The sequence below is a fragment of the Balaenoptera ricei genome, chromosome 1 (genome assembly GCF_028023285.1).
Source record: "Balaenoptera ricei isolate mBalRic1 chromosome 1, mBalRic1.hap2, whole genome shotgun sequence".
Classification (NCBI taxonomy): Eukaryota; Metazoa; Chordata; class Mammalia; order Artiodactyla; family Balaenopteridae; genus Balaenoptera; species Balaenoptera ricei.
Window position 1 is genome coordinate 10294670 of NC_082639.1, and position 23732 is coordinate 10318401.

General features: G+C 40.8%; 1 protein-coding gene across 7 annotated transcripts in view; it reads left to right on the forward strand.

Moving 5' to 3' along the window:
• Window positions 1-23732, forward strand: part of PRDM2 (PR/SET domain 2) — a 119293-nt gene that overhangs the window by 11994 nt on the left and 83567 nt on the right. For 4 of the 7 annotated variants that reach the window (XM_059913689.1, XM_059913698.1, XM_059913715.1 and 1 more), the window contains exons 2-4: window positions 1909-1982; window positions 18496-18610; window positions 20269-20372. In XM_059913689.1, the coding sequence (XP_059769672.1) occupies window positions 1974-1982; window positions 18496-18610; window positions 20269-20372 (228 nt within the window). In that variant the 5' untranslated portion in view covers window positions 1909-1973. Of the gene's footprint in view, window positions 1-1908; window positions 1983-18495; window positions 18611-20268; window positions 20373-23732 lie in introns of those variants that run through there. The other 3 variants (XM_059913752.1, XM_059913722.1, XM_059913732.1) reach the window with 3 other exon arrangements.

The window sequence follows — 23732 nt, forward strand, 5'->3', positions numbered from 1 at the left end:
CATAGTAGGTACAAGGTGAGGCAAGAGTAAGAAGCTGGTGAAATATGGTTAAGAAGCCATAGCAGACACCAAAATTATGATACTGTGGCGGAGTTACCTTAACTTCCTTGAGTCTGTGTCGTTAGAGACTAACCTTGTGAAAATTGACAGAGCTGATTTATTTGATGGTAGCACAGTGCCTGCCAGTCTTAGAAGAAGCTTCAGAAATGATACCGATGATTCTTGTGAGAAGGAAAAGACAAACCAAAGGAAATGATAAAGCATCTTTCCAAAGATCTTTTTCATTAAAACATTTGCTTTTTACTGCAGGTTTTTTCTCAAAGCGAACTCTTCGTGGCCAACGTTAGTAAATCCACCTCTGAAAGTTTAGTGAGAGGGCAGATGAAACCCCTGCCATTTCATTCACTTCTGGGGCCCTAAGGTGTCACACAGGGTCCTCCTGGTGGAATTGTACGGCTGTCAGTAGGCATTTGGTAGAGGGGGTCGGGCGTGCACGCCTCAGGGGCCACTAATCTCATCGCTGTTTGACAAATACACATTTTAAACTTTATAATGATTTCAAGTCTCATAGAAAAGGATGGATTATATTCAATAAAGGATGTATATACTAAGGAAAGACATGTTAAAAATATGTCAGAAAGATGCTTAATGTTAAAATTTAAAGGAATGGACTTCATGGGTTAACCACCAGTTTTCTGAAATTGTATTCACTGAGTATTTACTTCATAAAAGTTTATATTTGTATAGCGCTGAGCTCTCTAACAAATTCCAAGTTATCAAATACATTCCCTGTGCCAGTTATGAATAAAAACCAGTTCAGGTGACCAGGCCCTAGCTTAAGTCTAGTGCCTTTGTTAAAGGTGATCCAGGTGAGTGTGGTTAAAGAGCTCAAGGAAAAAAACCCAAAATGATCCATATTAATGAAATGGGGTGAAACGTCAAAGCACTATTCTTTAGGATCGTGGGCAGGCTGTCTGCCCAGTGGCAGGTATATTCTCGGGCGAATAATGTCCCTGAATTATACTTTCTTTGGTTTATTAACAGTTAGAACATGAAGTTACAATGTGAGCAGAGTCTTGTGGGTCTAGGAAGGAAACATAAATATAGGTAAATTCGTGAAGAAATAGAATTATGCTTAATGATGTGTATGTATACATGCTGAAAACAAGAATATTACAGTGGAAGTGCTACTCTCATGATTTTCATATATTATGAATGACATCAAATGACTCCTAAGAGAGAACGTTGCAGAAAGGACCATCTTCATAAGTTGTTATCTAGAGACAGGTACGTCATTTGCATTTCCAAGAAATGATTTTGTCTTCTTGTTACTATACTATGAATAAATTGAAGAAAAATTTTAAAGGAATAAGTGTAGGTCTTTACAAACAGCTTTTATTAAAACATTTGCATTTTACTTCAAAGTTTTCATTCTTTTCCTGAAAGAGAACTCTCCATGGAAATGTTAGTAAATCCACCTTTCTACTTCAGGAACTTGAAAATAGGGGTCTAATTGTGTTTGTATTCAACACAGTATTGATATAAGTAAAAGAAGAACATTTACATTGCATAATAAGTTACTCAGCACTGCTTTGTGTTTCTGTTAACAAAGCTAATTTATTTCTTCTTAGGGATGATTCAGTTCCAAAGCAAAAATTTGATGTCATTCTAATGAGTCTGCTCTCAATTGTAGAGTACAATGAAGCCTCAGTAAAGAATAGTAAGACATCTATTTTATTGTAGATAATAAATCTGCAAAGTAAGTTCTCAGCATATATTGAAGTTGATCTGGCATGGAGCTGCTTTATGAATAGCCCTTTGAGCAAACTCTACAGTTCTGTATGTAGTTTTAAATCACTGTAAATTTGTAGGCAGGTACATATCACAATTGTCTGTTTTTCTTTTTAGGGCTCATGTAATCAAAGAAGTTTCTTTGTTGTGTGTATCTTTTCAGAACACAACAGGAATTGAAAATGAATCAGGTGAGTTTAAAAATAAGAATTTATACAAATACATTACCTAGATGTTAGACCAGTTCTTGATTTTTAAAAGATAGTAACACACACCTTCATTCCTCCCAGATTTTCCTTTCTGTTTCTTAATACCATTCATTAGTTCATCATTTTCATAGTGTGTGTTTGTTCGTGGAGTGTGCATTGTTTTGGCGTGATTTGGCGTTTCTGTGGAACCCTGAGTAGAGGACTCATTCTTAGGGACCTTAGTTCAGACTTTCTTTTTTTACCTTCCCTGCCACACTCTAGTGTTATTTTTTTGTTTTTGTTTTGAAGCTTATTAAGCTTTCATTTTTAGTACTTTTTATTTTGTAATAACGCATTGGTTGCACAGGGAAAATTGGAAGTTATTTTTAGAGACCAAAACTGAATGGAAAACTTTAAGCATTCTGTCCTTGAAAAACCCGTTTAGAATAAAAACAAGAGAGCAGATATTGAAATGTAAGATGTATTTCTCCTTACAGGAGGGTGTGGGATTACCTGGAGATTAAACAATTCTGCTATGGGTATTTCTGTAGCCTCAAGGGTGTTCTGATGAGTAGAACCAGTTATGTAGATTTTATATGTTCTAAAGTAGGATTCTTATTTTCTGGTCTTAACATCATTTCACTTGCAGTTATAGAAATGTATGGATATCAGAAACATTCTCTTTTGAAATCTTTATAAAACTTTTTTTTTTAAATATGAAGGACAGAACTTAAAAGTGTGAAGTCTGTAATTTTTGGTGTTTAGCTTAAAACTATCAGGCTTGAAAACATTTTGTACTCTCAATCAACTGAAACTTCAGACATCTTTTTTACCATTTACAGGTGCGTCTAACTGGAGCTCACAACTCCAATTTCATTAAGTGACCAGGTTTAATAATTCAGTCCTGTGTTGGGGTTGAGAGGCGTGAAGTTTTTGGAATGGATTCTTTTGATTTCTTTTCATTACTTTCTTTATCAAAAATTCGTTGATTTTAATGCGGAGGACTATACGTCATAAAAAATGAATCTGGCAAACACATGGGGCACATGGTTGCTATTAGTTTAAAGCTTGCAGATTTACTGACATGCTTTTGAAGGCAAATTATTTTTGAAATGGTGAGATGGGGGAGGGAAAAGAGAACAGAATGGATTGTTCATAGCCATTGTCCATCAAAGTTATGTGCGGATATATGTCGTAGAGTTCATTTATTTTCCTTTTTTAAGATTGAGTCTTAATGCTGACCTGGTCTCCCCATGGACCTTGCTTTCCTACTGCCCCGGAGCTGTTGTTAGAGGAGTCTCGATTCTGGATTGGAACGATGGTGAATGCTTCCAAAGTGGAATCCAAATACTGACATCACTTAGGTTGCATCACTCTTCAACAGCCATTTATTTCAGGTGGCTAACGGTGCTAAGCTAATAGTATTTCATTTCGAATGTGTTTAGACCTGTTTGACACCTCACACTTTCGCTTTAATATTCCATTTATATCAAAAGGACTTGTGTTTGAAGAAAGTCCACATGCCATTCAAAAGAGTCATAGTAATAACCATTTCTTGTTTTGGATCTTTTACAATTTGGTTTTGCTCCTGACAAGTTTTTTTTTTTTTTTTTTTTTTTTTTTTTTTAAAGATTTATTTATTTATTTTGATTGATTGCTATGTTGGGTCTTCGTTTCTGTGCGAGGGCTTTCTCTAGTTGCGGCAAGCGGGGGCCACTCTTCATTGCGGTGCGCGGGCCTCTCACTATCGTGGCCTCTCTTGTTGCGGAGCACAGGCTCCAGACGCGCAGGCTCAGTAGTTGTGGCTCACGGGCCTAGTTGCTCTGCGGCATGTGGGATCTTCCCAGACCAGGGCTCGAACCCATGTCCCCTGCATTAGCAGGCAGATTCTCAACCACTGCGCCACCAGGGAAGCCCCCTGACAAGTTTTAATATCAGATCTACAGAGGACTGCCTTTGATGCCAAATGCCAAGTATCAGTGGAAAAGTGTCCTCTTATGTTTCTAGTGGCTAGCACATTTCTGATTTGGGTGTCATTTAAATGGTCTGGTAGTAGTGAAACTTTTATTTGGATTATAAAAATTGTCCGCTTTTTGTGAGTAAAATTTTCAGCATCATTAGTTATATTTTTATTATTTGAGGAGTATTGGTCCCATGATATTGAGGCCTGATTACTATAGCATGACATACAATCTATGAGTGTTTTTCAACAATTGTCCCAGTGATGTTTAAAAATTAAGAATTGTTTCAGGACACTTCATGTTTTTCCCTCTTGTATTTATTCTTATTTTCAGCCAGTGAAATTGAGCAGTAAGTGCTTGAAAAGCTTCAAAACAACTACACAAAAATTCAGGTATTAAAAAAGTTTTAACTTGAACCAGATTGATTTTTAATTAAAATCTTGATGGTGAGGTTAGGGTTAGATTTTTCTCTCTAGGGACTGATCAGCATTGCTTTGGTGAATTTTAGCTGTCAGATCTGTCGCTTATGATTGGTGTAGTTTCTAAGACAATAGTACAGAATCTTTCATTCATACATGCCTGACAGCTGAGTTTTAGGAACCAAAGGATCCCAGGAGTGAGCATACCATATTGTTTACAAGTGAGTCCTTTAGAAGAAACGGCAGAGTCCAAAGCCTCCTGACATTTTAAACACTGACTGTTGAAGCAGCAGTTTGAACTGCTGTCTTATCAATATGTTCCAAGTCGTGCCTGGTGTGGCTAGCCGGGCTCTCCCTCCACCCTCAGCCCTGGGCTCCACAGAGCTCCAGACCCACATGCTTTTTGTCCTTCTTTCTCTTTCTGTCTGTTCTCAGCACTTACCCCTTTCTTACTATCTCTTATCTTTCTAATTTAGAATCCAGCCTTTGCAGCCACTGTATCGCCTCCCCTCACTCTTCATTTTCTTTTCTTTCCACTTTCAAATTACAGATATCCTTTACTTGCTTCACTGTCATTCCACACCCATCCCTTTTAACTTTGAGTTGTTCCACTATTCTTCTTATCTTTTCCTAGATTTATCTAGGAGAATCCAGAACTTTATAAATGGCTGTCTCATGGACAAAGAGTTTAGAATGCTTTACTTTATAGAACATCCAAGGTGAGCAAAGTTCCATAATGCAAATATGCTCTTAGTCGCTTAAAGTAGATGTTCTAGGGTTTAATGCCGCTTGCTACGTAGTGAGTGCTTAACCAACATGCCAGGCACTGCAATGCGTATTACATATATATTCTTTCAATTCATTCTTTTGCAACCACTCTATGAAGAGTAGGTATTATAACTATTTTATGGATGAAGACATTAAGGCCAGAGGCCCGTGATCACTCAAACAGTAAGTGATAGAGCTCTGATTCACTCAGATTCAGTCTGAATCTGATTCTGATTCAGGCCAGTCAGATTCCAAAGCCCAGGGGTTCTTGGTCACCATGCTATACTGCTGTACCAGTCAGGATAAGCTGTGTTATGCTGCACTTACAGACAGGCAGCTCCAAAATCTCAGGGTCTTACACAGCAACCATTTATTTCTTGTTCTTGCTGCACATCCAGTGTGGATCTGCTATTTTTTTGTTTTTTAAAGAATGCTTTATTTTTTTCTTAATTAATTAATTAATTAATTTTGGCTGCTTGGGACCTCGTTGCTGCTCACGGGCTCTCTCTACTTGCAGTTAGCGGGGGCTACTCTTCGTTGTGGTGCGCGGGCCTCTCATTGCAGTGGCTTCTCTTGTTGCAGAGCACAGGCTCTAGGCTCACAGGCTTCAGAAGTTATGGCACATAGGCTCAGTAGTTGTGGCTTGCAGGCTCTAGAGCGCAGGCTCAGCAGTTGCGGCGCACGGACCCAGTTGCTCCACAGCATGTGGGATCCTCCCGGACCAGGGCTCAAACCCATGGTCCCTGCATTGGCAGGCGGATTCTTAACCACTGCGCCACCAGGGAAGCCCGGATCTGCTATTTTAGTTGCTTAAGAACCAAGGATGATGGAGGCTTTGTCTCAGTATATGTTTCTTCTACTTCTGCTTAATTGGCTAGAGTTACTCCAATGGTTGCATTGAACTTAAAACTCAAGTGGGGAAAGCAGTGCAGACCCATCAGGTGCTTGGCAGGAGAAGAGAACTGTAATATTTAGGTACAGCCCCAGTGATTTTTTTTTTCCTGCTTTATTGAGATATAATTGACATATAACATTGTGTAAGTTTAAGCCCTAATGGTTTAATGCTGCTGTCTTGATTACTAACTTATTGCATCACACTTAGATTTTTTTTAAAGAATCTTTATATAACTCAAATTGTTACTAATATATGAAACTTTCTATCAGTATAGTAGTTTTATGATTGCAGCATCTCTGTATACTGATCAGTCATCTATGGCAGGGGTCCCCAGCCCCTGGGCGGCAGACCGGAATTGGGCCGCACAGCAGGAGGTGAGCGGTGGGCGAGTGAGCGAAGCTTCATCTGCTGCTTCCCATCGCTCACGTTCCCGCCTGGACCACTCCCCCCACCGCCCCCGTGGAAAAAATTGTCTTCCACGAAACTGGTCCCTGGTGCCAAAAAGGTTGGGGACCACTGGTCTATGGTATCGCCAGTAATCAGTAGCAAAGCAATTGAGCGTTCCAAACCTGTTTTAAAGTTTTACTTACTAAAATAACAGAAGAAGCTTTTAATCGCTGATGCTGCAGACCCAACCCTGAGAATTGTGATAAGCCATCAGAATAATGGAAAGATCCATATTCCATTACTTCAGCTGTTCTGAATGTTCTCTCATCCCCTCATTCATCCTGCATAGACTGCATCCCAGTGTGTTGTGGATTCTGCCTGCAGGGAACTAGGTAGGCAAGGGCTCAGCTTTGTAACACATACTTTTAGAGGGAGACAGTTAAAAAGCAGGATGACAAACAAGATAATTTCAGATAGTGAAAAGTGCTGTGAAGACAGTGAAATAAGGTAATGTGATAAAGAATGATGGGTGGAGAGGTTCTCTGGATTACATGGTCAGGGAAGGCTGTTCTGAAGAAGTGATTAATAATAGAACAGAGACTCAAGTCATAACCAGGAGCCAGATATATGAAGATCTGGGGAAAGAAATTCTAGGCAGAGTGAACAAACAGTGAATGCAAAGGCTCTGAGGTGAGACTGAGTCTGCTGGTTCAAGGAACAGAGAGCAGGCCAGGGGCTGGAGCTTGACAATCAGGGACTCTGGACAGGATGAAGTTGGTGTGAGGGATGAGGGCCAGATTTATAGGGCCTTCAGGGCTGTGAGGAGAAGTTTATCTTCTATTCTTCTAAATGCAGTGGGAAGCCACTGGACGGAGACATCATCTGGTTTCCACTTTTTAGAATATCGTTCTTCCTGTGCTGCAGAGACTGGATTGTTAGAGGCATGAATGTAGTAATATGTTTGTTCACTATTAACACCATATTCGAGGACAGTTTCTTTAGTTGGAAGCTTAATGGACCTGCCAGCTTTTTGAAAGAGGGTACTTTTGAAAGTGTTTTCAGAACTATTTGACTGCTGTTCTTTTGCAGAGATGGTGTATAAGATTTTCTTGTTCTGTGTCCCCATCTGCTTGTTGTTAATTGCAGTCGTACTCATTCCTTAACCAAATACAATTTAATGCTATTTTAGGAAACTGAAGCTTGTTTGATTTTTTTCCTCCATTGTTTGCCCCCAGAATAGTAACTAAGAGTATTGTTTGCGAGTCTAAACAAAGAAGAATTGTTCATGGAATTTGGGTGTTTTAATACTCTCTGATTCTTGGATGTCTTTTGCCGGTGACAACAATTGCTGTGGTGGTTAGTATTAGTCTGTTGTGGCAGGAATATGTATCTTAGTGTGAATATACAATGTTGCGTTCTTAATATTAAGGGATGTGGAATCTGATCTCTCCTGTCACCCACTGCTGTTGCTCCCCAGTGATGTAAGAAACGAGATGCTTTAATTAAATAGGTTAAAACTGATGTAGTCATTTATGATCCGTCTTTGGATGAAGTGTATAAAAGGAGTTACTGATATAAATTTAAATGAAATACCAGTAAAGCTTGCTTATTCTTATATTTTTAAAAATAAAGACATTAGGGACTTCCCTGGTGGTGCAGTGGTTAAGAATCCGCCTGCCAATGCAGGGGACACGGGTTCAAGCCCTGGTCCAGGAAGATCCCACATGCCGCGGAGCAACTAAGCCCGTGTGCTGCAACTACTGAGCCTGCGCTCTAGAGCCCGCGAGCCACAACTACTGAGCCCACGTGCCACAACTACTGAAGCCCGCGCGCCTAGAGCCCGTGCTCCCCAACACAGAGGAGCCACCACAATGAGAAGCCTGAGCATCACAATGAAGAGTAGCCCCCGCTCGCCACAACTAGAAGAAGCCCGCGCGCAGCAACAAAGACCCAATGCAGCCAAAAATAAATGAAATAAAATAATTTAAAAAAAAGGGACTCTATTTAGCATCTTTAAAAAAAAAAAATAAAGACATTAGTATGTGTTGCCTGTGTAAGATAGTACATGCAGCCTTATGTAATAGCAGTCAGTGCCAGTGTTCTGATACATATTAAACACAGTGACTGTTTATTTGAGAGTGTGAAGAGAGAGGTGTAGGGAGGAAGTGGAGCAGGCTGGTTCTAGAGCACACGTGCCTGGAGCAGAGCGGATGGGGTCAGAGGGGTGTTGGGTCAGACCTGTGGTCATTGTGAGGACCAGAGTGGACTTTGCTCAGGGAGATGGGACACCTTTGGAGGTTTTTGAGCAAAGGAATGCTTGACTTGGGTTAAAGAAAAATCTTGAAAAAAATTTTTTTCTATGGCATTGGTATTTTTGTTCTTTATTTTCTCAGAGCATTAAAGTCTCATTTTAGCACGATTCAAAGAGGAGAGTATAGGATTCATTTACTTATTTTACTTTAAAAATCAACTTTGAGGTATAATTTATGTGTAATGAAATATACTCATTCGAAGTGTTGAGTTTTGACAAATGTCTACACTCATGTAACCACCATCACTGTCAAGATATAGGACATTTCCATCACCCTCAAAAGTTCCTTCTTGCTGTTCTGGAGTTAGTCCTCCCCCGAGCCCCTACCCCAGACAACCACTGATCTGCTCTCTGTCCCTATGGTTTGGTTTTTCCCATTCTAGAATTTCAGGTCAATGGAATCATATAGTATGTGCTTCTTTGTGTTTATCTCCTTTTGGTCAGCGTATGTTTTTGAGAGTCATCCATTTGTTGTGCATATTAGTGGTTTATTCCTTTTACAGGAAATATTTTATGGGAGACCATCTGACCATCTAGATAAATCTGTTCATAATCATACTTCTAAAGATTTGGTGAAACTGTGGGATGGCTACTATCTTTCGTTTTAGGTATCTCCCCTGCTTTTTTTCTCATCCTAAAAATATATATGGTGTAAAAAATCAAAAGCACTTTTGCTGTTATAGCATATTATTAATATAGAATTATATTTTTTATAGGTAACTATAAATACAAATTTGACACTAAAGACATTTCTAAAAAAGCCTTCCAAGTAAGGTGATTCCAACCTGTTGTTATTACTTAAACCTCAACTAGTGAGTGTATAATTTAGGAAACTAATGCATTGAATAATGATGGCCCTTAAATCTCATTTTGAATCATGTATTTTACTAGGTAAATTAGCAATTTTTATAAAATCCAGGACATTGTCTTTCCAAATGAAAATATTAGATTATTTCTGAAATTTGAAAAAAGAAATTAGCAACTTGAATAGCATTTCCTTACGTAACTGTGGAAGGAACTGTGGCAGAAGTCTTACATTTTTTGTTGTTCTGATATTAATGCTTTGGTAGAGAAGGTTATAGGGTTGTTTAGCTCTGCCTCACCTTTGGTGTCCTGTGACTCACATTCCCCTCCAGCTGTGTAAACTTGGGCAAGTCACTTGCCTTCTTGGTATTTGTTTCTCACCTGTTAAATAGGGATAATAGCGGTGCCCATTCCATGCGATCGTGGGCAAGAGTAAATGAGTAATAAATGTAAAGCGCTAAGGCTAGTGCCCGGCATATAGGGAACACTGTAAGTATTGTTATTACCATCTTCAGCCAGTAACCAAGTCTCGATTCTGCCCTGTAAAATACCTTCTAATCAATGTTACTGCTTGAGTACAGACCGAGACTGACACAAGGGTTTGTTTGGTTTTTTTAAGGTTTTTAACGTCTTCCTTGTTTACTAAACCTCCTAATTGATCGTCTCACCAACAGTCTGTCTCTCCTCATGGAATCGTTTTCCACGTGCCTTGAAGTACTATATGTATAGAGCATAAAGCTGACCATACAGGAAGCCAGAAAAGTGGACAATCCTGCATTATTTGGAATGTCTTCATGGAGGAACTGGGATGTGAACTTGACCCGGAAGGATATGGAGGATATTGACTGGTCAGAGGAATTGAGGGTCAGAAGGACCAGTGGTCTGGGTCATTGTAGGCTGTGAGAGCCCCAGAGGAGAAAGAGGACCTAGGCTGGTGAGGGCAGGAAGAGCCAGAGGGTTGTGCCTGTAGGGGCCAGGAAGGAACTTTTTTTCCTTTTAAATTTTTTATTTATTTATTTTTATTTATGGCTGTGCTGGATCCTCCTTTCTGTGCGAGGGCTTTCTCTAGTTGCGGCAAGCGGGGGTCACTCTTCATCGCGGTGCGTGGGCCTCTCACTGTCGCGGCCTCTCTTGTTGCGGAGCACAAGCTCCAGACGCGCAGGCTCAGTAGTTGTGGCTCACGGGCCCAGTTGCTCCGCGGCATGTGGGATCTTCCCAGACCAGGGCTTGAACCCATGTCCCCTGCATTGGCAGGCAGATTTTCAACCACTGCGCCACCAGGGAAGCCTCAGGAAGGAACTTTTAAGAGTAAAATGGGGAGTTTTCTTCCAATAGAATTTTTTTTTTTTAAAATCTGTGGGTATACCAAACTATCTCACTTGAAAAGCTGTAGGTCCACAGTTTGCTGCTTTGGATGAAGGTAGTTTGAGAAGTTGCAACTCAGTCTTGCCAGTAACAGACTCACTGGGAGGCAACAGAAAGCTCCTTTTCCTGCTCAGCCCCCACTCCATTCCCACCCTGCATCAGAACCTTCTGGACAAGGGGCACGGGTATGTCAGGGTGAGAAAGCTCTCAGGTACCTCATTTTCTTTGCTTCCCTTGAACTGTGAAAGTTTCTAAAAACCAGTAGAGGAACTACAAGATTTTATTTAGAATGTTTTAAAAAGAGTTTTGAACCAGATACTTTATAGGTTGATTAATAGAGAAGGCAGAGGGTTTGGAGAAGTTGATATGGAATAGACTAGAAGCCAGAAGACTTCGTCACATCTTGTCACTCCCCTGCCCCAAACCCTGCAGTGCCCCACTGCTCTGCAAAGGCCATCTGGTCTCTGCACCTTGGTCGTGAAGGTTCTGCAGGGTCTGGTGGCAGCTGCCTCTGCTTTCTCCCTGGCTCACTCTGACCTGGCCACAGTGGCCTCTTTTTGTTCCTGAACTTGCCAAGCCCTTTGTCTCCTCAGGATGTTTCTTTGGAATGCTCAGTCCTTCACACATGGCTCCTTCTCATCTTTCAAGTCCAAGTCTCTGTGTCATTCTCTGAGATGCACTTGCTCCACCCCCAGCTACCCTAACTAAAGCAGAGTTCCCTCCTTATCTCTGTTTATCACACCCTTTCTTTCAGTGGTCCCAGTGGGAACACCCCGCCGGTCTCCCACGTTAGGCTGTGGGCCGCAGGTGGGCAGGACCCCATGTCCTCCTTGTTGCTTTCCTAGGTTCCTAGGGTAGCGCTGTGGTGGCACGTGGGACAGAGACTGGACATTTGTTGGATGGGTGGGGATTGCTGTGCTATTTCAGCTTTAAAGGATGGCGGCGGCGGGCGCTGAAGGAAGGGATCAGATGCAGCAGATTTTGAAGCCTCACCAGCAGCGTGTGACTGTTGACCTCTCTCCCTTCCTTGAACCTTTTCCCGGCCTTTCTGATACCTCACTGCCTCTGGGCTGTCTTCTTCTAGGCCTCCTCTGCTGCTTTTACTCTGAGACAGTGGCGTCCGGAGGGCTCGTCCTCACTCTTCTCTTGCTCTCGGCTCTCCAATCTCATCCACTCCCCTGGACTCCGTGACCAGTCGAGCCGTATCCACTTACAGCCGTCTCTGCGCCTGGACCTCTTGGCATTGGCTGCCAGACACTTGTTTATTTGACTGTTCACTGCAACCACTGCTCTGAGCTACGCATCCTGTGCCGGGCTCCGGGGGCAGGGCGAGTGAAACAGACCTGCCCTGTGTGTCTGGGACCTCGGCTTTGCCTCTGGCGGAGAGGCCATCAAACAGGCCAGCCCGTCAGTGCGTCAGAGTGCAGCGTGCAGCGAGAGGCGAGAGCGTGGGAAGCAGGCCTGATGGGGACCCTTGCCCGGTAGGACAGTGGAGACAGGCTTCCTCTGGGTAGGGCAGGGGCCTGGAGCACCGACACACACTGGCTCCCTTAGGAGTCCTCAGGCCTTGATGGGGTCCCAGTCCCACCATCTGGGGCTTAAAGCAAAGGGTAGGAACTCTGTTCTCCTTGTCCATCCTTGCAGGAGCCCTAACAGGGGCATTGATGATAAGTTGTTGCCTTTAGTATTTTGAAGCCACTTAACTCAGTTTGTTCTAGTCTGTTTTACTTGTTCTCCTTTGGTGAGTGGCAATGAAACCTTAAAAAAACCAAACAAACCCTTGTGCCTGTAGGGGAGCACGCCCTCCAGTTGTACTCAGGAAGCTTGGCACGGGGGGAGGCGGGGTGGCACAAATATGTGGATCCAGCCTCTTCCCTCGCGCCTCGCATCACCACACTGTCCTGTCCTCTGCCTCTCAGTCCTGAGATGGGAGGTACCGGAAGGTCAGGGGTGGTCTTCCTTAGTCCAGCCATTCTCAAGCTTTTTGTTTATGTGGATTGTGTATTTGGATATTTACCATGAAATTGAAACAAATTTTAAAACTTTGGGGGGGAAATAATTCTAGATTCACAGGAAATTGCAAAAGTAGTAGGGTCCTGTATGGTCCTCTGCACTCAGCTTCCCCGATGGTAACGTCTTAACTCTAGTACAGTATCAATACCACGGAATCAACTTGGTACAGTGATGTTAGTCAGACTACAGGCCTTATTCATGACTCAGAAAATTTAAAACACAAGATTAAATAATCACACATTCCATTAGCCAGTGGAATGATGACATCATCACATGTCAGAGCCTCCAGAAAACTCCCCTGTACACATCTGAGAGTGAAAAAGGCAGATAACATCTTAGTATTATTATAAAAATGGCTCTGACCTTGTGGACCCTCGAAAGGGCTTCCCAGGCACCACCGGATTATAGTGCGAGACCCCACTGGTTTAGTAGTTAAAATGTGGACTCCTGTCTGGAATTTACCTTGGCTCCACTACTTTATGTAACTTGGGAAAGTTACTTGACAGGGCTACTCTAAGGCATGGTATTTGGGATTCCTGCTCCTGAAGCGTGACTGTCTGGGTTTGAATCCTACCTCTGCCACTTATTGGCTGTGAGTATAGGCAGGTTTCAGTTTCATCTGTAAAATGGGGTTATAAAAGAACCCACAGCCAGCATGATAGTGTAAAGATTAAATGAGGTGCTGTAGAAAGAGCTTGGAATAGTGTCTGATTAGTATCCTGAATACTCCGTCAGCGTTAGCTCTGACTATGGAGAGGATTCGGCGAGGAGATGTGCAGAAAGTGCTTGTTAGCACAGAGCTTGGCCCAGAGGAAGGAGTGAGAGTCGTGTTCCCTGAGCTCCCCATTATCCAGCATGCGAAGGTCATCCTCGGCCAGAGGAGGAGTAATGCAGGAAAGCGTAGAAGGACCTTTAAGAGGCTCCGCAGCAAGGTCAAAGCTGGAGATTCCAAATAGCTGTAAGGTTTCTTGTGTTAGGAAGCAGAATAAGAGTTCCTCTGCCGGTGAACCTCTTGAGAAGGGGGCCTGGGTCAGCTGTATTAACCGTAGTATCTTCACCGCCAGCACATGCCAGCCCGGAGCAGGCACGCGGGAAGTGTTTGTTAGTGATTGAATGGTGGACAACTTGTGGCCGTTAGTTGGGGGAGAGAGGGGATATTGACTTTCTTTAACTTTGAGGTAGGAAGTTGGAGACATGGAATTAAGGAGGTCAATTAACAGTTAATAACTAACTTACTAACTTAAACTTACTACGTTAAATTTAATACATATCAATCCAGATCAGTTCACTGATACTTGTTTCATTAAGTAGGGAATTAAAGAGTTCTTAGGTTTTCTATTACATGACAGGAAAGTAGAGACGTCCTCGTAGCTTCCCCCGTGCTTATCACAGTGGTCAGTGTCAGGAACTCTTGAAATGGGAATGTGCCTTTATTCTGGGACGGCAGGGATGGGGTGCTGGGAGGCCGTTGGCCCCTCTGGAAAGAGGAGAGCCAGGATTCCCCCCTGGAGTGTGCAGCCTGGCCTCCGGCTGCTTACCTTCTACCCCTCTCATTCTGTGTGGTTCAGGGTTCTCCAATGGCATCACCCCCCACCCCCCACCCCGCCCCCCGCCGACACACACAGCACTGGCCGCTCTTCGGTTCCCCGCTCTACTGTGGACACATTGGTCTCTTTGCCAGTCTGTTCTCTGAACACACCACGCTTATTCCTAACTCAGCAAGGTCCTTTCCTGGCCTGTTTTTCCTGCATATTGTCACACGATTCCCTTCCTACTGCTAGAGAGGTCTTCCTTCAGCCCTCTGTCTAAAATAGCACCCTGGCCCTTCTCCCATCACTGTGTCCCCTTCTTGTGCTTGATTTCTCTTCAGAGCATCGACACGTACCAAGCATTGTATACCTTTGATTTTGTCTGTCTGCTTCACTAGAGTAATAACATTGTTAAGGCATATGTGATGCTTAAAACGTTGCCTGGCCCACAGAAGGGACTCAGAAATCTTTTAATAAATTAACTAGACGTTACAGTTTCTTTTAGACAAAATCAACCTAAGAAGTATTCCCAGGATTGTGATTCTTTAGTGTAAGCACCAAGATGACCCTGTTTAGAGTATGGTATTACATCTAATACTATCTATCTATCTATCTATCTGTCTGTCTATCTATCTAATACTATATATATATATAGTATTAGATGTGTATATATATATATATATATATATATATATATATATATATATATATATATAATAAAAGAGATGTGTGTGTGTGTATATGAAAGAGATCCCAGTTTATGAGTGTGTTGGGAAGAGAAATTTTCTTTTAAATGTTCTTTTGTTCCAAAGGTTTACTTGTAAACTGCTTGCTTGGAATTGAGAGCATATCACATTTTCTGAAAACAGGATCCTTACATTGACCCAGAAATACCTACCTCAAATTCAAGAAATTCAGGCACTCGTAGAGAAAATGCTTTCAGATAGGTGACTCTGCTATTTAATTTTTTCCTAGCCTTCTTTTTTCTAAAAAAGGTTTAAGTTAACTTGCAAGAGTCATTTATTCATTCAAGTACTTAAGTGACAACAAACATTTTAACTCTGTTGCTGAGCACTGGGAAAGCAACATCGAGTGAGATGGACACAGTCTGTCTTCCCTGCAGTCTGACGGGGGAGATGCATTAAACACATAATTATACAAGTAATTATTTAAAATTGTGGTAAGAGCTATGAAGGAAAAATAAGGAAGGGGGAGAGGGTGGTCCTGTTCAGGCAAGCCGTCCTACCTGCTTCTCCTTCTGATTTCCTAAAGATGTTCCATGCAGTCTGCAGCCACAGCCACTGCAGTGGAGATTCCAGCAGCCGGAGCGGTGAGAGGAAGGCCCTGGAGCTGGCCAGTGTCTGGACTGAGGTCCTCCGGTTTTAGCTGAGTCCCTCTGTAGTGTGAAGGATACGGAAATAAACAGGAAAAAAGGCTTTCCTCTACTAACTAAAGGAACCCAAATTAAAAATAATGGTTTTGCTGAAAGCAAGTGAATACGTGTATGGGAACTTAGCTTATTTCTTTTTCCTGTGGCACTTCTGCTGAGGTCCTTTATATTCACAGGTGTCTCAGAAATTTTAATATCCATGATCTTCAACTTATCCTCAAGTTACAAATTTCCTGTGGGAATGACCAATCCTGCCTTAGGCGCCATCTCCCGTTGACATTTCTGGGGAAGTTTGGAGGTTTTAGGGCAGAGGTTCTCAGATTATATTCCAGCAGAATCTTTTCTTTTCTGAAATCTTTGCTTTATTGAGGTATAATTGACAAATAAAATTGTAAGATGTCTAAAGTGTGTGTACATCGTGGTGGTTTGATATACCTATACATTGTGAAAGAATTCCTACCATCTAGTTAATTCACATACCCATCACCTTGCATATTTATCTTTTTCTTTTCTTTTTTTTGGTGAGAACATTTAAGTTCAACTGTCTTAGCAAGTTTCAGTTCTATAATACATGCTGTCAACCATAGTCACCATGTTTTACATTAGGGCCTCATACCTGACCCAGCAGAATTTTAACTGCGAATACCACAGTAGTTATGGGCTCGGGCTCTGGGGATAGACAGACGGAGTCTCAAATCCTGTCCTTGAGCAGCTTGGACCACTTCCCTAAGCCTCGGTTTCCTCATCTGTGTGTGTGGTGAGGGAGAAGGGAGCTGGGAGGGGGCATTGACAGTGCCTGCCTCTTGGGCTTTTTGGAGTAAGCTTGCACACAAGACGGTTAACACAGTGCCTTGCACTGAGGCTCGAGGAAGTTCCCGGTACACATATTAAGTCATTAATATTATTGTAATACTGCCTGGAAGTATCAGTTTGAGTTGGCTAACGCACTGTCTTTTCAAAGCTTCTGGGGAGTTTAAGTGGTGTCAGATCCTTTAAAATCTTCGCCTGGGTCCCGTCTGAGAAAGGGGAAGAAAATTCCCACTGACTGTGCTAACTGGCCATGTGCTAATAGGACTCATCACTGCGGCAAGTACTTGTTAATATTGTGTAATTTATCCAAGTTAAAAATAATTATTATGTAGCCTAGGGTAGCAACTACCAATTTAATACCTTTTCCCTCTTTGGAAAAATTTATTCACGTTTCTAGAATTCCAGTTTATACATTAGAATTTTAAAAATGAGGGCACTGTATTTAGAAGTGAGAAATTTGTGTGCTAAATCTGTTCACTCTTTAGCTAATGAAAAATACCATAAGACCATTTTCTGGGGCAGTTTTGATATTCCCATGTCTGGGAAGGCATTGAACTTGTGCTTGGTGATACTGTCAGGACCAAGGCATAAATCAAGCAGGATGGAAGTGTTCGTGCTTCTGGAGTGTATGTACCGTCACCCTTGCCCTGTCCAGGGAATGAACCCTAGTCCCTCGATGCCCACTTCTGCACATTTCAACTCAAAATAGCACAGTAGACCTTCATAATGACATGCTTGTTGCCGCTGGATTTATTTCTCTCGAAGCAGCCTATTGATATGTATTTTTAAAAATTGAAATGCTAGGAGTACAAAAATTTGGATGATATTCTTTTCTTGGGACAAAACATTCTTAAAAACTACAAGATCTTCGTTGTTCTGGGAAAATTAATCTTTTTAGCTTGGGGTTTGCTTTTTGCCTCTGTTGGTTCTTTGAAAGTCCTTGAGAAATGTTTCCCTTTGCACTGAAATAAAAAACATTCAGACTACAAACCCCATCATTCTTGGCGGGGTCATGATCTGCACATCAGTTCTTCAGGGTATATGTGGTGCCAGTTAATAGCCACTTGATTTTCCTTTGATTTGAAAGTTATTTTTAGACTAACAGTCATGTTCTGTGAGTTGGCTCAAATCTCCCCTTTCCGTTACCTTACATACATATATCTAATAGTAATCTTATTTCTTAAGCATTTTGGCATATACTTAGTAATTTCTAAATTCTCTATTTCTTAGAGACTTTATGATATTGTGGGGACTTTGCTATTTAGTTACTTGGTATACAGTCGTATAGGACTGTTTCCTGGAAAGGTCTCACTTCCATGCAGGGCCCAGAATAAATTGTAGTGTTCTTGCTGGGAATCCTCAAGCCTGTCAAGGGGTTGTTGCTGGAGGGATGAAAGCATGGATGGGATGGGGGGGGTCCGATTGGCTGGCATGACCTTTACAGCATGTGCCAACAGTGTTCATTTAAGTAGGGAGTGCTGGTTTTTATTTTTTTAATGTCCTTAAATGCTGAGGGTAGCCTATGACTTAAAAGTAAGCTTGAGCTGTATTTTGGTGCAAGATTCTGTGGGAGCTTAAAACAATATGGTGCCAGAGGTTTACATGTTTTTAAAATGGCCACAGGTGGCATGGAACAAAATAGATTAACACAGACATGCTTGAAGGTTACAGTGGTTTCCTTTGGAGACTCACAGACAAGCATCAAAGCAACTCCTGAAACGCTTGACATCATCATCTTAGTCTGGCTCGCCAGCTTCGGGTTTCAGTTACATTTTTGCTTATTTGCTTATTGGGCCAGAAAAAAATCAAAACGGAACTGGGTGTTCTTCCTTTTGCTATTATCCTTCTGCTTCTTAACTTGCAGAACGCTGAGCCTGTGGCAGCCGCCGAGACCCTGGCCGAGGTACCCGAACATGTACTTCGAGGCCTTCCAGAGGAAGTGAGGCTTTTCCCATCTGCTGTTGACAAGACTCGGGTTGGTGAGCACTGGGGTCAGAGAAGGAGAGGGAAGGGAGGGCGGGCTGTGGCGAGGCTTCCTCTGGGGCTTCTCAGGTAGGGAGCTCACTCTAAAAGCAACATGTCTATACTCTGACTCAGAAGATTATGTTTTCCAGTTAAGAATCCAGGGTGGACATAGATTATAAAATTAAACCAGAAACACACATTCACCCATCCACCATCCTTCGTGATTCAGCCTGAGCAGCCCCCTTCCTCCGTGTCTCCCCGGGGCTCTTCTTCCCATAGAATGTATTGCTCCCTCCTCTGATTTCACTGTGATTTGAGTGTGATTATGCTATTATATTTATTTCATTATTTTGTATTTGTTTTCACATCTGTCCCTTTCACTGATTGTGAGTGCCTTCATTTCTTATCTAGCTTATGTCTCCAGTACCTGACGCTCAGTAGATATTTTAGTGAATGGTGACAGGAGTGTATTCCAGTGCTTCTGGCTGGAATTTTTTGTTGAATACAGCCAAGCTTTTTTGTATTTAGTCTTATTTTTGTGTCCTAATCTTTAGACAGAAGGCTAAGGAAATAAGTTATAAAAATTAGTCAAAGTACAGTCTTGGAATATATCATGTTTTTGTCCTATTTCCTGTTTTTAAAAATGTACTTCTGATATTCCAGTTTATGTGTATATGTGTGTGAATAAATTTTTAATAAATGCTTTTCCTAATTCTCATTGAAAATTATTCAGTGAGTAATTTGAGCATTTATATTGTATTATTCATGAAAGTAGTTGATTTTATATCTCCACTAATTAATTATTAGCTGGGATAACAAATGGGATTCATAGCAGACTTATAGGCAGTGGAATTGGTTCATTGTAGCTGGGCAGGACTGGCTGAGACCACAGCCTCCGTCTGTAGGTGAGGTACCTGAGGCCAGAAGGTGACGGAACCTGTTCACAGGAAGAGTCACCCTGGCGCTGGTTCCCTTGGTTCCAGGGCATCTCCTGCCATTTTACCCACTGCTTCTGCATCTCGTTTGTTTGCCTTATGGTCAGTTGGAGAAAATAGAAGTACCCCTGAGAATACCACAAAGCAGCATAAATCTTAGTTGCTTGAAACTCTGAAAAGTGAGTTGTTCAAGTTTTCAGGAAACAGAGAGAGGAGAGTATTTTCCACTTTAAGCAAACAAACTTGAAAAATATTCGAAACTATGTTTCTATCCCTTTATAAAAGCAACTTATGTTCATTGGGGACAACTTGAAATCTGTAGAAAAGTAGAAAGAAGAACTTAAAATTTATTTGCAGTTTTACTACATTCCAATATTTTTTTCTCTTTTAATTGTTGTGGTTTTGCTATTCTCCAAGTGTTTGTGATTGTGCTGTCTAGGTAATTTTACATGTAAAAATTAAAAACAAGCAAATATAAAATAATCTCTCCTACTTATAAAACAGTATAGGTTCTTTGCAGGCTATTAGGAAAATGCAGGAGAATATAAAGAAGAAAAATAAATATCCCCATTGAATACTTGATTTAATTTGATTTTGCGTGATCTTGATCAATTTAACATACTCTTGCTTTTAGGCTGTCAAGTCTTTTAAGTATTTTGTGAAACTGAATTGCTTTTAATGCTTTAGTCTTTAAAATAACCACAATATATTATGAAAATATTGGTTTTATTTTCTAGGTGTCTGGGCCACTAAGCCAATTTTAAAAGGCAAAAAGTTTGGGCCATTTGTTGGTGATAAGAAAAAAAGATCTCAGGTTAAGAATAATGTATACATGTGGGAGGTAAGAAATAATTCTGGTCCTTTTTTTATCAGAGTTCTGTACATTTTTTAAGATATCATTCTATTAGGATTTGACGTTCTGAAATTAAAATAATCATCTTAATATGTTCTTTAAAATCAAGAATATTTTTGTTAGAAAATGTGTTTCCTTAGATACAGACTGATTTTACATTTGTATTTTGAAAGTGCTTGGCTGTCCTCAACAATAAATGTCAAATCGACTCTTTATTTGCCTTGTTCAGGACTTTGCAGCCAGGACTTTGGTCTGCCACTTTACAGGCTTGCAGACAGATACCATAAAAGACACTCCAAGGTGGCCGCAAATAAAGCGTTGTTAGGGTCTTCTCCGTATTTTAGAAACTAATCTCTGTGTTGCTGGAACATTCAGAGTTGGACATATTTAGCACACGGTATATTTATATAGTGCTTTGGACTTTTAGGAAGGCTTTCATTCTGTTCATTTCACGTTCTCACAACAGTCCTAGAAGAGAGGGAGCGTTTGCACACTCCGTACTCAGGGAAGCCATCCAGAGCAGAGAGGGCAACTGCTCCTTGTGGGGCCCACGTGTTGAGAGTGTTGTCAGTGCAGAACCAGAACCCACGTCTCCTGCCTGGCAGGGAGGCAGTTAAAAATGTTTCATTGCCTTGCCTGGGTTCACATCCCGCCTTTATAACTTTGGGCAGGGCACTTAACCTCTGGGCCCTAAAACCCTCAATTTAAAAAGTGGGGAGAATAAAAAATAATCTCATTAAGAAAGCTGTAAAGATAAAATATCTTGTTATTGTTTCCTGGAGAGTTGCATGTGAATTCAGCATTTCTGTTGAATTTAATTCAGATCAGGTGCCCTCGGGAAGCTCCCCATGTTCTTGTAGAACTCAATGGTGTGACTCCTTTTTAAAGCAAGTGAAATTTTTTGATGGTAAGGAAAAGCATTTCTTTCAGATTGTCTTAGATTGAATCACATCTGTTTCATATGTAAACATATGAAAGTCTAAAAATAAAATACGCCTAGGAAATGTCTGGACACTTTCCATCAAGACGTTCTGTGGCATTTGTCCGTTGGAGGTATGTTGCTATTTTTCTCAGTGCTATGAACAATGTTTCTTGCCTTGAAAATTCTGACAGTTTCTCTAAGTAATTTTGAGAGTTTCTTTGAATCCCTTATAATAAATCTAGTGACAGTTAACCCAAGGGGACTTAGGAAATGACCATTTACCAAGGGAGTGATTACTTTGTGTTATTTCACAACTTTTGAGTGAAAAGAGTGCTGTATTTGTAGAAAAACTGCCCAGCCAAAAAAAAATTACTCAAGATAATGCCTGAACACTTAAAATTGTCTTGACCACAAAATTATGTTCCAAAATAAATGGCATTTTTAACTTTAGAAGTTTCCCAAGTGAAACCAACAAATATGCTCTACCAGGTTAGCATTAATCCTAGTTAGGATAATTTCAGGGAACCAGGAAATGCTTACTCTAGTTCTGTGTGTATCTAAGGTTGAACAAATGTCATTAATAGTAAACCTAAGTTTATGGTACCTGTTTTACTCGACATAACAATTTGATATTGTTGGGCATATTGTATAAATTATTAACAGTGCCTTTTGTAAATTAAGCTTCATTTGTATTGAAATTCATACAGAGTATGAATTCTTAGTAGCTTGGTGAAAATTATAATTTGGAGCCATGACGTATTAGAGATTCGATTTTTCCTATAAACTTGTTAACATCCCACTGTTAATTTAAGATGCTTCTACTTATGTACTGCCACAGTTTGGGAATCCTTATGACATTGCCAATTAGTGTTAGTCAGGTTTAAACATTTAGTTCTTGTCAAGGCTGGCTTTTTCTCCCTGCAATTAAAAAAAAAAATCTGGCTGTCATTCAGATAGTTTCAACTCTGAGGTATATATTCCATACAGAAACCTTTAAGCCTTTTGCTATGTTAAAATAAAAGTAGATATATATGACATACACATGTGGAGGTATGTATTTGGCAAAGTATAGGAAGCGTAAATTATAATGTACATATTTCTTATAAAGAAGAAAATAAAAATCCAGGTAAAATTTAGTGTTTCCCCATTAACTTATTCCAACCTTGGTCTTATCTTCAGAGTTGCAACAGAATGCCCCCAATTAATGTAACAGAAACTGCTTATCATTAAAATCTCATCTTGGCATTTGTTCTTCCCATTAAAGCCCCTTAAGGCCAGTTTATCTTTTAGCAGCCTCTTTTGCCTCAGCTAGAACTCCATTTTAAAGCTAATCTGAGAGAAAGTGTTAAATTGCTTTTCTTGAGCCCTTTATTATCTAACGCAGTCTTAAGTCCTCTAAGTTTTCACTGAAAGCGTTCTATTAAATCAGAAATAACAGGAGAGAAACAGTAGAGTATCCTCAGGGTGAATGCACAAAACAGTCAGGTTCTGGAAAGAGGAGAGCACTCTTCGGTCAGTTCCTGGTGGGGAATTGCTGGCAGGCTAAAGGCTGGACTTCATGTAATACTTCTCTCAACTACCCCCCCCCCCCCAAAACAAAAACAAAAACAAAAACGGGCACACACACACTGAGCAATGTGCAGTATTCTAAAGTCACTTCTGGTAAAAGCCTTTCACATTCACTTCCGTGGGGCTAAAATTGCTTCTGATGAACAGAACTTTTGAATTGTTTGCATGTTTTTAATAAGTCTTTTTTTTTTTAAATTAGTCTGTATTTTTTAGAGAGTTTAAGGTTCATAGGAAAATTGAGCAGAAAGTACAAAGAGTTTTGAAATTTCCCCCACGAGCCCTACACACACAACTTCCTCACTATCCACATTTCTACCAGAGTGGGACATTTGTTACAATTGACACACCATTATCACCCAGAGTCCATGGTTTATATTACGGTCCACTCTTGGTGTTGTACCTTCTAATAAGTCCTTTTTAAATTATAAAGGTAATACATGCTCAACTGCAAAATAATATAAACAATACAGAAAACTATAAACAAGAAAGTAAAAATCACCAGTGAACATTATGGTGTGCATTCTTTTAGTTCTGCTTCTCTGTCCTCTCTGTTTTTTTTTCTCTCACACACACTGGTACCTATACAAACACCATATATAGACATTTCATACAGTTGAGATCAAACAGTATATGTATGCAATTTTGTAACGTGCTTTTTTCTCTTAATATGTTACGGATGTGTCCATGTCAAATGCTTATCTACATCATTATTTCTTATATGGTACCTAGAATTCCATTGTATCCTTCCACTGTTTAACCAGTGGACATTTAAGTAGTTTTAATCTTTTCATGATATTAACAATTCTTCGGGAGGGAAGGATTGGGAGTTTGGGATTAGCAGATGCTAGTATAGGATG